The sequence below is a fragment of the Bufo gargarizans genome, chromosome 1 (assembly GCF_014858855.1).
Source record: "Bufo gargarizans isolate SCDJY-AF-19 chromosome 1, ASM1485885v1, whole genome shotgun sequence".
Taxonomy (NCBI): Eukaryota; Metazoa; Chordata; class Amphibia; order Anura; family Bufonidae; genus Bufo; species Bufo gargarizans.
The window spans coordinates 723,992,438-724,009,941 of NC_058080.1; the positions used below are offsets into that span (position 1 = coordinate 723,992,438).

General features: G+C 42.0%; 1 protein-coding gene across 2 annotated transcripts in view; it reads left to right on the forward strand.

Annotated features, from left to right (window-relative positions):
• The window catches only part of NUP58 (nucleoporin 58), a 65,376-nt gene that overhangs the window by 31,654 nt on the left and 16,218 nt on the right, over positions 1 to 17,504 (forward strand). For both annotated transcript variants that reach the window (XM_044276381.1, XM_044276382.1), the window contains exons 6-12: positions 404 to 428; positions 558 to 623; positions 4,528 to 4,702; positions 5,514 to 5,593; positions 8,160 to 8,278; positions 8,767 to 8,849; positions 9,746 to 9,947. In XM_044276381.1, the coding sequence (XP_044132316.1) occupies positions 404 to 428; positions 558 to 623; positions 4,528 to 4,702; positions 5,514 to 5,593; positions 8,160 to 8,278; positions 8,767 to 8,849; positions 9,746 to 9,947 (750 nt within the window). The remainder of the gene's footprint in view (positions 1 to 403; positions 429 to 557; positions 624 to 4,527; positions 4,703 to 5,513; positions 5,594 to 8,159; positions 8,279 to 8,766; positions 8,850 to 9,745; positions 9,948 to 17,504) is intronic.

The window sequence follows — 17,504 nt, forward strand, 5'->3', positions numbered from 1 at the left end:
ATCCACTTGCATGAAAGCTCGGCATATCCTGCGCCTGCGCTCTGTGAAAAAATGCTTGCCCACACACAGCATGCCGCATCCTTTGTGGTAAGTGTAACAGCGCATGAACGGAAGTGAACATGCCTTTTGTTCTAATTCATCTTTTCCTGTCCAGAAACTATCCCCGGCGCACTTAGAGAGATATAGAGCTAGAGAGATATCTATCTATCATCTTATCTTATTTATTTATTTTTGGGGGAGGGGGAGGGGGGGGGGGCGCCGACGACGACGACGACCGAAAGGGGACAGAGCCTGCAAGCACCATTATGTTCTATGCCCAAATCGTAAACATTTGCACAGAATATGCAGAATAAATTTGATATATAGAGAGTGCTTCCTAACCTGTCGGTGTTCTCACTTTCAGGTGACAGAACTGGAACCAGACCAGAGTAAGTTACCTGAAGGTTGTGTTGTCGTCTTTGCTTTTCATTGCACATGAATATTTATAATGAAACCTGGTCCAAGTGCAGGAATAATCCGTTCACTTGGCAATTGTGACATCTTTGCTTTTCTTATAGGGACAATAAAGCTCTGAAGGATGAAAATCTACCTCCGTTAATCTGCCAAGATGTGGAAATTTTTCAGTAAGTTAAGTTATAACAGATTTCTTTTGGATCTTTAGAATTACCATTTGTCTACTTTTACACTTTGCTTTTCTAGGTTTAGTTTTTCTTTATTTTTGATGTGCATCAGAGAAAGTAGGAAAACCTGTTGCAGTGGTAAAGATTCTGCTTCCCTTTAATGGAAGCCAGTCATGCTTGACTTCCATGCTGATGTCGGATGTATTTTGATGACTTGCACACCCAAGTGCAGTTCTTTGACCCCTTCGCTACCAACGCTGTACATGCAGCGGGCGTCATGGCCGGGCGGGTCTCTGTGGTTTCAAACGGTAGAGACCCGCGGCTAATGAATAATAATCAATAATGCCAATCGTGGTCATTAAAGCCTTTTAGATGCCATGATCAGGTGAGATCACAGCATCTAAAGGGTGGAAAACCCGGAAGCTTGCGCTTTGCAGAGGATGCCGGTATTTGATTTTAATGCCCTAGGTCTTGCTGAAGAGACTAAGGGCATTGAAGCTGCAATTATTATTTTGGCTAGAAAGCCAACATAAGAAATTAGCAATTCTGAGAAATAAATGGATGTAAAAAAATCCATGATTGTTTCGAATAAAAAAAATAAAAAATTTGTAGGCTCAAATACGAGCTTCAATAAGTCATGGAGGTCAGAATATGGTGATGTAAAAAAAAAAGTTTACATTTATTTTTACACTACTTAGATATAAAAACCTATAGATATGTGGTATCGTTGTAATCGTACTGACCCAGAGAATGAAGGGCACTGGTCAGTTTTGCTGCAAATGGAACACCGTGAGAACAAAACCCGCAAGACAGTGGAGAAATAGTTTTTTTTTTTCTAATTCCACCCTATGTGGATTTTTTATTCTGCTTTCCACTACATTGTATGCCATATTAAATGGTGGCATTAGAAAGTACAACTTGTCCTGCAAAAAATAAGCCCTGATACAGCTATGTGAACGGAAAAATAAAAAAAGTTGTGGCTCATGGAAGATGGGGAAGAAAAATGAGAACACAAAAATGAAAAAACCTCCGATATCCTAAGGGTTACAAAGGAGCCGTCCCCTCTCCTGAGATGTCTATTTTAATAACTACTTACATTTCCCCTGTAATAACAATTCTGGAGCATCTATTCTAATGACTCTGTGATGTGCCATTACTTTATTATTCCTGCTAGAAGTTATGGATGAATTACTTGCAGTTGGCAGTGAAGGTCTAGATGCAGAGGCCGCAGTAACGCCTGCACAAACGTCATAGACGCCTGCACAGGCCATTTAAAGAGGACCTTTCATTGGTCCAAACATTGTAAGATAATTATCAGGCTACATAGAGCGGCGCCCCGGGATCTCACTGCACTTATTATCCCTGGGCGCCGCTCTTTTCGCCCGCTGTGTCCTCCGGTATCTTCACTAAATTGGTTCTACTAGGCGGAGTCTGCCCTGTTTCTCCCTGGGCTTTCCTTCTCCCAGGCTATAGCGCTGTCCAAGCGCAGAGCTCACACCCAGGAAGAAAAAAAAAAGAGAAGGAACGCCCAGGGTGAAACAGGGCAGACTCCACCTAGTAGAACCAATTTAGTGAAGATACCGGAGGACACAGCGGGCGAAAAGAGCGGCGCCCATGAATAATAGTAAGTGCAGTGAGATCCCGGGGCTCTTTGTAGCCTGATAATTATCTTACAATGTTTGGACAGATGAAAGGTCCTCTTTAACTCCCTGATAAAAGACTTGTGCGTATTTCTACTCATGGTCTTTTCGAGTCCCGAGTGCTGTATCAGCAGACTGCCAGGTCCTGCACAAAGGAAGCCCCTCCCATCTCCTAAGAAGCCCCGCCCCTCACTGACACCTCCCTTACCAGGAGCATCTCCATACACCACATTATGGTTACAGGACCTGTGGTGATGTCACAGCCATGTGATTAGCCACGTGTGTGGGCGCAGTTAAGGGAACACGAGGCCAAAGAATGTAAAAGGTACGTTGTGTGGAGCAGGGCTATGTGTATGTATAGTTTGCCTATTGTACCGTGTTCTGTGTGTAATGGGCATGTAGTAGCCCTGTGTATGTAATGGGCATGTAGTGGAGCCATCTGTGTAATGTGCATGTAGTGGAGCTGTGTATAAGATGTACACTCACCTAAAGAATTATTAGGAACACCTGTTCTATTTCTCATTAATGCGATTATCTAGTCAACCAATCACATGGCAGTTGCTTCGATGCATGTAGGGTTGTGGTCCTGGTCAAGACAATCTCCTGAACTCCAAACTGAATGTCAGAATGGGAAAGAAAGGTGATTTAAGCAATTTTGAGCGTGGCATGGTTGTTGGTGCCAGACGGGCCTAAGTATTTCACAATCTGCTCAGTTACTGGGATTTTCACGCACAACCATTTCTAGGGTTTACAAAGAATGGTGTGAAAAGGGAAAACCATCCAGTATGCGGCAGTCCTGTGGGCGAAAATGCTTTGTTGAAGCTAGAGGTCAGAGGAGAATGGGCCGACTGATTCAAGCTGATAGAAGAGCAACGTTGACTGAAATAACCACTCGTTACAACCGAGGTATGCAGCAAAGCATTTGTGAAGCCACAACACGCACAACCTTGAGGCGGATGGGCTACAACAGCAGAAGACCCCACCGGGTACCACTCATCTCCACTACAAATAGGAAAAAGAGGCTACAATTTGCACGAGCTCACCAAAATTAGACTGTTGAAGACTGGAAAAATGTTGCCTGGTCTGATGAGTCTCAATTTCTGTTGAGACATTCAAATGGTAGAGTCCGAATTTGGTGTAAACAGAATGAGAACATGTATCCATCATGCCTTGTTACCACTGTGCAGGCTGGTGGTGGTGGTGTAATGGTGTGGGGGATGTTTTCTGGGCACACTTTAGGCCCCTTAGTGCCAATTGGCCATCGTTTAAATGCCACGGGCTACCTGAGCATTGTTTCTGACCCTGTCCATCCCTTCATGACCATCATGTACCCATCCTCTGGTGGCTACTTCCAGCAGGATAATGCACCATGTCACAAAGCTCGAATCATTTCAAATTGGTTTCTTGAACATGACAATGAGTTCACTGTACTAAAATGGCCCCCACAGTCACCAGATCTCAACCCAATAGAGCATCTTTGGGATGAATGTGCATCCCTCAAATCTCCATCAACTGCAAGATGCTATCCTATCAAAATGGGCCAACATTTCTAAAGAATGCTATCAGCACCTTGTGGAATCAATGCCACATAGAATTAAGGCAGTTCTGAAGGCAAAAGGGGGTCCAACACCGTATTAGTATGGTGTTCCTAATAATTCTTTAGGTGAGTGTATATTGTAGTAAAGCCATCTATGTAATGAGCATGTAGTAGCGCTGTGTATGTAATGGGCATGTAGTAGTGCTGTGCAGCCTTGCAGCTTTCCCTAGGGCGTGTGATGTCGCGTTCATCGGTCACATGTCCTAGGTGCAGCTTGGCCCCATTGAAGTGGATGGGACTGGGCTGTGATTCCGAGCACAGGCCCTATACAATGTACAGCAGGTGCTGGGCTTGGTGAGCTGAGAGAAGGTATGAGCACCAGTGCCTTCTCAAGCGGCTAATCAGCAGGGGTCCTGGGTGTAGGGCCCCCACTGATGAGATACTGATGACTTATCCAGAGGAAAGGTCATCAGTTCAAAAATCTTGCAAAACACTAAATTGCTTGTGAGAATAATAGAGGAATGGCGCAATTATAGTGTTAGAATAAAAGATGCTGCAGAATTCTTACATGGGGAATGCAAGCAGTTACTAAGGCATGTCAGGAGAGGGGACAGCTCCTCTGTCGCGTAACTGATCACCTACGAGGTTTATGTAAGGCCTGACGTCCCGTTCTGCCACTTTGGTTATAAATACATTGTACTGATGAAATAATGTCTTTACTTTTGTGCAGGAAGTTTGTGAAGGAGCAGAAGCAAGTGCAGGAGGAGATCAGCAGAATGTCCTCTAAAGCCATGATGAAAGTACAGGAAGACATCAAAGCTTTGAAACAGCTTTTGTCTGTGGCATCCAGTGGCCTTCAGAGAAATACTCTGGCTATTGATAAGCTGAAAATTGAAACTGCTCAGGTATTTAACACTTTTTCAGTGTATTTGTATAGCTTTGCATATGGGCACACGATTCAAGGTTGACCCTTAGGTTTCTGCTACGGAGCCGTGCCGCCATCTTATTGTTACACAGATGCTGCACAGGTTCACCACTCATTACGGTCACATTCAGATGATTTTACTGTGGAAGTATTTATGCCCGGGACTTCTCATATAGATTGTACTTACCTCGCTCCCTGGCACCTGCATCTCTTCTGACGCCCAAACAGCCCCCACTTCATCTCCCTGTAGCACGGATGAAAACAGCAGGCCCCAACAGGGACGAGCCTCCCTAGCATCGCTGATGATGCTAGGGAGGCTCGTTCCTGTTCCAGACTGCTATTGGCTGCCCCCGTCCTGGATTTTCATCCGTGTGACAGGGAGATGCAGCAGTGGCCATGCGGGCGTCAGTAGCGACGCAAGTGTCGGGGAGCGAGGTAAGTACAATATGTGTGAGGGGCGCGGGCATATGGGGTGGCATTTTATTGGTTGGCTAACCCATTTAATCACGACTGATCTTGGCGTAAGTGTTTTATTTCTTTATTAATAACCCTGTGGTAAAAGAACGCAGTCACAATAGGTTTTCAGCCTGTGGATGTAAACAAGAATGTTTCTATTCGCTGACAGCAAATAGAGATTGGAAAATTAAATAGACGAAAAACTTTAATTTTAGGGAGACATGTGACATTTGTAGGCCCAGGGTTCACTAGTGGCTACTTGGTAGTAATATTTCTCATGAAGTGCTTGTGCCATCTTTTAAAACCTGCTTATTGCCTTCCATTTTCCTTTCTAGGAACTCAAAAATGCAGAAATTGCTTTGCGAACACAGAAAACACCTCCCGGCCTTCAGCATGAAAATACGGCCCCTGCTGAGTAAGTTTGATCATAAAAATGTGAGCGATTGGGAGATGCCTTGTGTAGTTTCAGCAGGGGTAAAATTCACTGCTTTAAATGAACACTTCACTTCAAAAACGAATTATCATCCGTCACAAAGGCTTTGTGCTTGTTGGTTTTAGCCATTACTACGTATTTTCCACATTGTAAAATCAGATGGCTGCCATTTACATGACTCCATATTTTCAGCCGTATGTCAGTTACCTCTTCCTGTATAGATGTCAGTGGGCAGGCGCACATTCAGTTGGACACCATGCGTTGTTGGCCAAACTGACATAAAAATGAGGTATGTACTATGCACATCTTAGGCTGGGTGCACATGATGTTTTGATGTTAGAAGAAAAAAAAAAATACAAAAACGCTGCACACCACATTCTTGTATTCTACACAGTCCGAAAAAAACAATACCGTATTTTTCGGCCCATAGGATGCACCTAGGTTTTAAAGGACTACAATAAGAAAAAATATTTTTCATTAGACCTCAAATCAGACCCCCAATGTTACTCAGTGCTCTGCTCACAGCTCCAATCAGCCCCCTCCCGCCATTTATCAGCCCTCATGCCTCATAGCAAATAAAAATACTTGCCTCTCCTGCTTCGGTCGCCATCGCTGCCGCGGCTGTCAGAGCACCCTCACGCTGTGCACAGCCGAGAGCCGAGGACCAGGAAGCGGTGAATACAGAGCCTTCACCGCTTTCTGGTCCTCCTGTACAAATGAGTGCTTATATGGAAGTTCTCATTAGTATTCTACCCATAAGATGCTGTGACATTTTCACCCCACTTTGCGGGGGGAAAAGTGTCTCTTATAGGGCAAAAAAATAGTGTTTTTTTTTTTTTGTTTTTTTTTATAATAATGGACCTCTATGGTGAATGGTTAATTTGTGGGTGGCAATACCCGCCTGGACTCCTTTTTAGGCTGGGAGTTTTTGTCATGCGACGATTGCAAGTCACATGTACATGCAATGATTACACAATAAATATATTTGTGCAAAAAGGCAAGAGATGGAAAGAATCAGAATAGAGTTCCAGTTGCATGCAACTCGCTTTAATGGGCTGAACGGCAAAGGTGGTTTAAAATACCCCATCTCATACTAACACCTTAACAATTTCCCTAACTTTGGATGTACCTTGTATGTCCTTGCTACTGATGGCTGGGTCTCAGGCTGTGTAACAACAGTAAAATGCAGTCAATACCCGTCGCCATGGCTGAAATGACAAAAGTAAAAGGAAGCACAGTCCAACAGCACTCTGCAAACTAAGAATGTGTGAACTAATGCTTAACTTGCTACGTAAAATGAATGCGCTCCTTAACAAATATATATTTTGATCAAAATTGTGTGCCCATCCACCACAGCAAGGTGACCTCTCTGGATGGGAACCTACTTTATGATATATTCTCTCTGTGCCAATCAGCCTCTGATTTAAAGGGTGCAGTCTCCACGTGGACATTGTGTCTGATTCATCTGTTATCTGGCAGGCCATTTTGAATGAATTCAGGGAGGGCAGAGTACTAGGCCAATTTTGAGACTAGTAAAAAATCTAACTTGTAATATATCGTTACTAGAGCCTCAGTCATCCGAAAGCACCCTCCACACTTCAGCTGGGGGGCGGGTTTGCGGACCGCAAAACGCATATGGTCGTGTGCATGTAGCCGAAGGATTACTTTTTGTCTAGGGGGCTTGAAATGACATACTATCTAATTCCCAATACCTGTGTTCAAAAGTTGGTTGTTGCACTCGTTTGGTTTCTGCATTTATTTAACACCTGCAGCATGTTATAGACCTGTCATATGTATGAACACCTCACAGCTTACAGGTTTTTTTTGCAGACTGTATTTTATTTATCACAAGGAATCTGCCAGAGTGTACATTTTAGTCACAATTTTTTGTCCAATTTTTGCTAATAATCATTGTTTGCTTAAAACTTACATCAAGGTGAACATGGTTGTCAACAGTCGACAGCTGCAGGTTTCCTGCTTTCAGGAAATATATAGGTTTTGGGGTGCACTTACTTTTCTGTAATCCCAGTATTTTATAGGTTGCTGCTTCTTCAAAATTTCCAACTTAAAACCAGATTTTCCAGTTCTGGTTATTTTTAAGACTGTGTTCATGTAACTTTAGGCCTAAGTGGCATGTACGTACTCTGTTGAAGGTTTATTCTTTAGAGGTGCAGTGCTTATACATTCTGCTTGGGTCACACTTTTTCCCACTAATCTTGAAATTTTTTCTGCAAAGTTGCATGAAGGCGTGTGTAAAGTGTTGAGTGGCATTTTTACAATGTGCTGGGTGTCTACTTTCAGAAAATATATGGGGGTTTAGTGTAATTTATTTGTACATGTCAAAAATTTGTCCTGGCTACCAGAGGTACAAACGCCTGGTGCCGTAGCTAATGGCGAGAGGTTTTTAGGGTTACTTTACACAAGCAATTTTATTAGGAGAGAGCAGGAGGAAATATGTGCAGCTTTTATAGCGGAGTTGATCTGTAATGTTGAAGGTGGGGCTTGCATTGGGAATCTACTACAAAAAATCTCTCTCCATATTTTCCAGCTACTTCCGGTCATTAGTTGAGCAGTTTGAAGTCCAGCTGCAGCAGTACAGACAGCAGATCGAGGAGCTGGAAAACCACCTTGCGACACAAGCCAACAGCTCGCACTTAACGCCGCAAGGTAGGTTATCTGTATCTGCTGTAAGATTGTGTACTTAAAGGAAAATATTCTACAGTTTTCAAACCAGCACCTGGATCTGAATGCTTTAGTAATTGCTTGTAATTCAAAATTCAGCATAGCCACTGAGTTATTCAGTAAAATGTATCTGTATAGCACTACCTGCATATATTTTTTTCTCTTTCCTGCTCACTGAGAAGGCTGCACATGCTTAGTTTCATCCATCAACTCCCTCCTGAGCTGTGATAGGGAAAGCATGGACACACCCTCTTAGCTGCAGCAGAAAAGACGCGCCTCCTGAGCGGCGATGGGGAGGGTCAGAGACGCGCCTCCTGAGCGGCGATGGGGAGGGTCAGAGATGACATTTTAAAATATAAATCTAGCAGAACAGTGTATGGGGAGATCTCATGTTCTATTGTGTCTGAGGTGTCTTTTTTTTACATTAGTCATGGGATAACCCCTTTAATAAAAGTCTTTGTCTTGACTTTTAGATCTCTCCATGGCAATGCAGAAACTCTACCAGACATTTGTAGCCTTAGCAGCACAGTTACAAATCGTTCATGAAAATGTTAAGGTATGTGCACCGGATAATGGAACAACCAGTACTGTAGTGGTATGTACAAAGACCTTTACAAGAAATGTGGATGATGTGTGGCTGCTGTTTCTTTATTAGATTGCTGTAAAATTTTATTCTTTCATGCAAAAAAAAATAATTGATGGCAAGGTTCTTAATTAACTTTGACAATATGGTTATTGTTCAGTTATTAAAACATAATTTGGAATGATGACGCCACTCCATGTGAAAAAGAGCAGGCAATTCTGACAATGCTGTCTCCACTAATTCCAGGCCGCTACATGGTCAATACATTCATAAAACATTATCGTCTAAATATCTCTGCTTCTACAGATCTGGCTGGTGGGGCTTTTAAACTCTCTTTGTATTCCTGCACCTACATTGGTCAAGGGGTCAATCTCATCTGTAGCCGTCATGGTGGATTCATCTAATTACGGTTTTCTGTATTACAAGTAGCAATAGTCTGTGTGTATGATATAGATATAGATAGATTATAATAGTATAGTTGGTTGCCACATGGGGTCCCTGCGGCATGCCACTCCTTTTTTCCTGTTGCATTCTGTAGCAGTCTGATAGAAAAATAACCCTCCTTTTGAAAACGGAGGCGTCCAGAGATGCCTTACCCCCAAGAGGCCTTTTCGGCTCTATGCAATTTTTGAATTTGCATTTGGTTGAGTAACGTGTATGGGCCCCGAACGTTACCCAGAGACGTCATCTGAAATGTTAAGTGACTTCTGGCCTTGCTTCTGGTACGTAACTCTTTTTCGTGAATTACAGCCTCAGATATTTTTTTTTGGGAGGGGGTTTGAGACGTTTCGCACTATCCATTGTCCACTTTATTTGTTCTAGTTGAATTCTGGACTTTACTGTTTCAAACTAAAATGGCTTTCCCTCAGATGCTCAAAGAACAGTACCTTGGTTACCGGAAAGCCTTCTTGGGCGACCCCACCGATGTCTTTGAAGCTAGGAGGGCCGAAGTGAAGAAATGGCAGAGCGCTCCCCGCGTTACCACTGGACCGACTCCTTTCGGCAACATCCCAAATGCGGCCGCCATCGCAATGGCTGCCACCCTGACCCAGCAGCAGCAGCCTGCTACAGGTCTGAATGCATTCAAGTTCTAGATACTTAACAACTGTGCTGGGTAAACTTCTCTCTGTGCCGGGTCTTACTGCAGGCAAAGTGTTTTCTTTCCTTTTTTCTACTCCGTAGAGCTTCTAGAATAGGCAGGTCAGCCTGGGCAATAATTCTACCTTAGTCGTCTACTATGTGACTTCACTTTCTCCTGGAGTGAGCAGAGCTCCATTAAGTCGGCAGTCCTGTCTGCTTGTCCTTAGGGATCTTTGGGTCTCAGCCGTAGGTGAATTGTTATACTTGAAGAGACTCTTCTATGCCTATGCTGTAAAAACCTTCTGACCTGAAGTAATTGTGGCCTTGTGGATGCAATGGAGAACTCGTCTCATAAATAACTTCATCTCAGAATGTAATTTATATTTAAAGCACGAAGGTAAAACGCTTCTTGCCATTTTTACATGACTACTGCTTTAAGCCTAAGCTACATGGGCTCTTTTTTTTTTTTTTTTTTCAAAGGATTGATTTTTCTTCAAAACAATAATCACCTCCTTAGAAGTGTTGCTTGTTAAATCATTGCTTTAAAAAAAAAAAAAAAAAAACTGTTAAAGGGGGTGGCCCATCTCATATATCGGTGGCATACGCCATCATTGTCAGGGGTCAGTCCTATCTCCAGAGCTGGGCCCCCAAAGTGATCAGTGAGGAGCTGTGCCTACGTGTCCGCCCTCGGGGACTTCCGAAAACAGCTGAACACGCTCGCTCTGCTATTTTTGGAAGTCCCATAGGGAAGACTGGAGAGCAGTCTTATCCGCTGTGTGCTCGCCTTCACTTCAGGGATCTGTTATGGAGGTAAGAGTGGATCCCAGAAGTGGGACCCACTCTTATCTGACATGGATCCTAGCGAGATGCCATCAGTATCTCAGATGAGCCAACCCCTTGAAGCACTACCTTACCCAAACGGATTGCTTTCTTACATTAGTAAAAGCGAGCAAAATATTGCAGCCATTTACTGCAAAGGGATTTATTTGGGACGTTGAGTTGCTCAGGATTTAATTACACGATTGTCAATTCTTAATATATATGTATATATTTATGTACTAAAGTAAGCACTTGGTAATTTTTATTTATTTATTTTTTCATTTTTTTTAGAAGCAAGATCTCTCTCTCCCTCTCCCTTAGTGAATATCCACCATTTAGAAATGAATTTCTTTACTATAGGTTTGTCTTTGTGATACAGCGCTCAAACATGTGCATAGATTGGGTTAAACATGACATTGTGATGAGCGCACAGGAGATAGATATCATACAGAAATGTATATACAGTAAGTGGTGGTGACGTTGCATCTACGCAGGTGATTTAGAGCTCTGTGTCTGATAAACCGAGCTCTGACCACTATAGAGCTGTTATATTAGCAGATAATTTGGGGTTGTGTTAATCGCCAAAGGTTCACTTAGCAGCCGTAGGGTATATCGCTCTATTACATGACAAATCATGGCTTCAGTTACTGTGACGTTTATTACTCCGCTACTTTCCTCGGTCTTTTTCTCTCGCTACAACAGACTGAAAGAGAGCGGAGTGTAAACCCCCCTTGCTCATCAGTTTTCCCATATATAGAATCGCTTCTTTCCTTCCAGTTTATGGAGCACTTTAGGGCAGGGATGCCCAACCTGGGGCTCTCCAGCTGTTGCAAAACTACAACTCCCAGCATGCTCTTACAGTCTACAGCTATCCGCCTACAGCAGGGCATGGTGGGAGTTGTAGTTTTACAGCAGCTGGAGGGCCGCAGGTTGAGCATCCCTGCTTTAGAGAGTTGGGAGATTGTAGAAATTGCTGCTAAAAAAAAAAAGAAATCCGCATTATCTTTTCTATACCTTTCCCTCAGAGTAAAGCCTCATTCACATGGTGTCCGTGCTCAAATCCGTGAGAAGGTTGTCAGTGATGCATTCAAGAAGGATCTGCGTGTCCGCTTTTTTGCTCTGTGTTTCACTGACACTGCACAGCTGAAAAATAATTTTGAAAGCATCTCTTAATGATCCGTGAAACATGGTTGGCAGCCATGGTTTTCACGGACCTATAGACTACAATGGGCGTGACGGACAAAATAGAGCATGCACTGATGTCTAAATGCATACGTTAAAATGAATGGGGACGTGTGCTGCCCGTGGAACACTGTGGTGTGAATGAGGCTTTACCGGTCAGGTCTTTGGATGCTTTTTGGACCTGTTCCTTAGTACTTTTTGCACAGAGTATTAGTAATGCTGACATGTTGCTGTATTTTTGCATAGGTGATAGCACTCCTAATATATGTAGTGTATTCACTTTGCCTTAATAGGGCATGGATGTAATACAAGGTACAGGCCATGAACTAAAGTGGCGCTGTTTTTTTTTTTTTTTTTTTTTTTCCTTTTTCCTTTTCTGGCTTTATACTACCCCTTAAAGAGGATGTCCAAGCATGCTCTTCCTGCCTGAACTTTTATCAAAAGCTGTGAACGCCTATTGCATGCTGGGCAGGAAAGCTGCCAAGTCAACCATCTGACGCCTAGCAAGTATCGTGCATAGGACCCATTAATTAGAATAGAAAACGCGCACTATACTGGCGGGGCCTTGGACAGTTGCCTCCTCTGTTATCTCACCCAACCAGCAGTAGCGGGTGTAAGGTCGGGAGGTATGTCTGGACAACACCCTAAAGTTCAGACCGTTTTCCATTGACTTCTTATTGCCAGCCCACGACCATACTTGAAAGTGCCAAAAACCGCCATATTCCCTTGCAGAAAGTTGCTACTATTGGTCTTTCTACGTAGCCTGATCCAGTAGCCTGTCCAGAATGGCTGCCAGTACCAGTCAGCAGCATGAACCCTTCTTTTCATTATGTTATTGTAATTAACATCAAATTAGCAATCAAGTTTTATCTTTTCATGATTCCTTTTTAAAATATCTGTAGACGCCAGGCAAGATTTGTGTGTGAAGACTAGCTTATGCGGCCACGGTGTGCAGAATGCATATCTTTAGTTTTTTAAAGAAAGATGATTTAAATGTGGTTTACATAGTTTGGATTCCTATTTCCATGGTGACCTAGACCAATATTTAAAGAGCATCTGTCAGCAGTTTTGTACCTATGACACTGGCTGACCTGTTCCATGTGTCCTTGGCAGCTGAAGGCATATGTGTTGGTCCCATGTTCACATGTGCCTGCATTATTGAGAAAAATTATGTTTTACTATATGCAAATGAGCCTCTAGGAGCAACGGGGGCATTGCCATTACACCTAGAGGCTCTGCTCTCTTTGCAACTGCCACAACCTGTGCATTTTGACAGGGCCAGGCAGTGGAAATGTCATCACTTTTGGCCCTGACGTCTTGTAAAGTCAGAGTGCAGAGGTTGTGGCAGTTTCAGAGAAAGCGGAGCCTCTAGGTCCTAGAGGCTCATTTGCACATATTAAACTATCATTTTACTCTGCCATACCGGCACATAAAAACATGGGACCAACACCGATGTCTTCAGCTGCCAAGCGCACATGTAACAGGTCAGCCAGTGTCATAGGTACAAATCTTCTTACATATGCCCTTTAAAGGGGTTTACCCATTAACAACGTCTCTATCCATAAGAAAGCGTCACCTGTGCTGCTGGAGCATGTACGTGACCCATGCCCCATTCACATCTCTGGGTCTGCGGGAGATGACCGAGGTTTGTACTCAGCAGTTTTATAGAAGTGAATGGAATGGTGGTCATGCGTCTGTGTGCACCGCAACTCCATTCAGACTGGGGATTTCGGGACCCCTGTTCTTGTGATTTGTTGGGGTTCCAGCGCTCAGACCTCGAACGATCATACATTTATCACCCTCTTGTGGATACATGTTAAATGTGATTAATGGTTAAACTCCTGTAACTGCTTTTTTAATCATGGTTGCTTTTTACGAGTTGACATTTTTGGCAGCCATTGTTTCCTCATGTTATTTAATAAGTTATATAAGTTATAGATTAATGTTGTGTTAGAAGCACTACAAGAACCATTATTTTATTTGAAGTCTACCTCCAGTGAGGAAAAAGTCAGTGCTTCTCATCCACATTACCTTTTTTGTAGAGCCTTTCCCTTCAAACCTCAACCATTTGTATTGTAGACCCTTCCTTCATCTTGATTGTCTCAAATTTTACAGCTACAGTGTACACAAGCCTGCTATCTCGCATTAATCTGAACAATCTCTCCCTTCTTGGTATACTTCTCCACACTGGTTGAATCGGTGCAGATGCTGCTGTAATCACAGGACTTCTTTAACTAGTAATTTCCCTCTACACACACATACACATGTCTTTCTGAGGGGCTGAGTTTTTTAAGCCATATCTCTTTTGATCTATCTACCTGTAATAATAATAATGTAACAATAATATTTATACAGTACCAACATATTCCGTAGGGTACTAACAAAATTAGACTTTAGACTAACAAATAAGTCGACAATTAAAACGAGAGGCGTAAGGGCCCCGCTTGCAAGAGCTTACAATCTGAAGTAGGCAAGGTACAAAAGGTAAAAAGTGCTTGCGTTGGTTGTACAATGGTCCGATCATCTTAACAAAATAGTGGACTACATATAAAGCTGCATGAGCTAGTTACTATCTCTCACTATGAATTAGTCGGCATCAGCAGGGAGAAAGTTAAGGGCTGTAGTAATTCAAATCTCCTGAATGGGACAAGCACTTATTTTACATTTTAGATAAAAACTTGAATTTGCTACTTTTTTTTTAAAGGTTTTTAACTGGAACTGGATGTATGCTTTAAATACTCATTATTATTATTATTATTATTATTATTATTATTATTATTATTATTATTATTTTTTTTTTTTTTTATGTGTGTGTAATGTAGAAGTTCACCAGTAGAAGCCCTTCTTGCCATTTGCTGAAGTGCTTAATTTATTGTACTGAGTAAAGGCAATAAACGTTGTATATATTTTATGGTGCATTACAAATGCAGATAAGTTATTGTGCCATGTATTATGGTGCTGCAGAATTGGTATCACAAAAATTTACATTAGAAGTACGATTTATATTTTTATGTAAACTTGTGTGTGACTGTGTGTATAGTATTTTATACATCTATTTTACACACATACTTTAATTAGCACTTACCGATAAAACCAATACATTTCAGAAAATGCTTACCAGTTTGATCCTGGACTCTTGTTAACAACATGTTTGGGCTGTAAAATGTTACAACAGTGTTAACTTTTTATAAATCACTCACCCACTGTAGGCAGCCAAACTGTCTCATTTTGGACTTTTTTATTTTGTGTTTTACATATTTTATTTTTTTAATTCTAGCTAAATTGAAAAAATTGTCACCATCTTACGTTAGTAACATTAAAAGGGTTGTCCAGGATTAGGCCATCAGTATCATATCCCTGCTGATCAGTTGTTAAATTGTAGTTCCAGTGCCAGAAGTTGGCATTGGGATTACACTGCCCTCCATTGTGTAGTGCACAGAGCCAGATACTGCAGCACTGCTTCACGTGAATTGGGAGAAGCTCTGAAGTACGAGCTCCATCCACTGCACAGTGGAGAGCCTCCATTATGGTATTGAGGCCTTATCCTGAGGATAGACCGTCAGTGGCAAAATTCTGGAAAACTCCTTTAAAGTAGTGAAAGAAATTGTTGACTGCTTTATTATCAATCACGACTGGTAATATAGAGAATGCGATCAATCACTGATAACACCTCCCCGTGTACAGATATCAATAACTGACAGCTATCTATGTATACTCACTTACACAGGGAATGCTATCAATCATAATACCTCCCCTGTCCCCTGTGTATAGATATTAGTGGCTGACAGCTATCTATGTATACACACTTACACAGAGAATGCTATCAATCACTGATAACTCCTCCCCTGTATACAGCTATCAATAACTGACACCTATCTCTGTATACACACTTACACAGGGAATGCTATCAATCACTGATAACACCTACCCGTGTACAGATATCAATAACTGACAGCTACCACTGTATACACACTTACACAGGGAATGCTATCAATCACTGATAACACCTCCCCGTATACAGATATCAATAACGGACAGCTATCTCTGTATACACACTTACTCAGGGAATGCTAACAATCACTGATAATACCTCCCCTGTGTACAATGAAGTCATCAACAGCAGAAATATAACTGTATAAATTAGAAGTGATAGTGAGTATTTTCCCATAAAACTATATATCAATCTGCTCAGCTCCTCCTGATCTAGAACATGCTGCCTGCAGATTGCACTGCATTTTGTGGTGACAGGTTCTCTTTAAATGAGTGCAGATTTTTTTTTTTAATTTTATTTAGAGCGATTTTGTTTTGGCATTTGCAGAAAAATCCCTTTGGAAGAAAAATGAAATCTAAACCTGATAGGTCTTTCACACTTCAGTTAATCGGGGATGTTTGCTGTCTGTGGTATCCACGGACCACTAGTGTATCCATTGACTTCAATGTGTGTATTCACACAATGGTTTTCCATAGACCGTGGAAGTATGCCCTGTTTTTGTCCTTGATTATGGATCCCTCATGCATATTATAGCCTGTGGATCCGTGAAAACAATGTCCATCCCATCCGTGTTCTGTCTGTGATCTTCAAGGGCCATTGGTGAGAGATGCTCTGGGAACCAATTTTCAGCCTAGCAGTGTCTGTGAAATACAGATGATACATGGAGACCATAAAATGGCCACACGGACCAAACGCGAATGAACCACTGTCCATCTTGTCACAGATAACATCACAGACGTGTGATAGAGGCCTAACCATAAAAATGTCTGAACAGAATAATGTAGGTCAAATCTTCAGGGTGCATAGATCCTTAAAGGCTTTTCCAGGATTATGGCCAGTTTTAATTAGCCGCATTAGTATATGCTACCGAATAAAATAATAATAATCTTACTGCCCTGCTACTTTTGGTTCCCTGCTTGTTTACTTCTGGATGGTATAGGGATGGTGGTCATGTGCGCCGCTGCAGCCAGTAACAGGCCTTAGCGAGGACATGTCCCCAAGTGGCACGTGATATGCTGCGTGGGGACACATCAACTCTGAGGACAGTCATTGGCTGCAGTGGTAAACAAGTCGTGGACCTAAAGATTGCAAAACACAGCGTCGGGGAGCAGGTAGTGTGATATAGATACAGTATATATATCTCTATTTATTTTTTCATAGGTTACTACATTCTTATAAAAATTGGTCATAATCCTGAAAAAAAACTTTCAATATTTAAAAGCTTTTTCACATTGGTTTTTATAAAAGTACGCAGCATCCTCATATTTCTGCACTGATATATTTTTTTTACCCCCCCTGCTAAGTGTGGATGGGATGTAGCTATTCTACCACATCTGAATGTCATCTAAGTCTATAAGATGATTCTTAAATGGGTTGTCTATTGTTTTTTATTTATTTATTTTTCTCCAAGAAACAGTGCCACCCCTATCTATAGGCTGTGTCTGGTATTGCGGCTAACTCCTTAGGCGTGAACCCATTATATCGATAGAACGACTTCTACGTTATTTTTTGTTATTGGTATTGTGGCTAAGCCTCATTCATTTGAATGAAAAGTG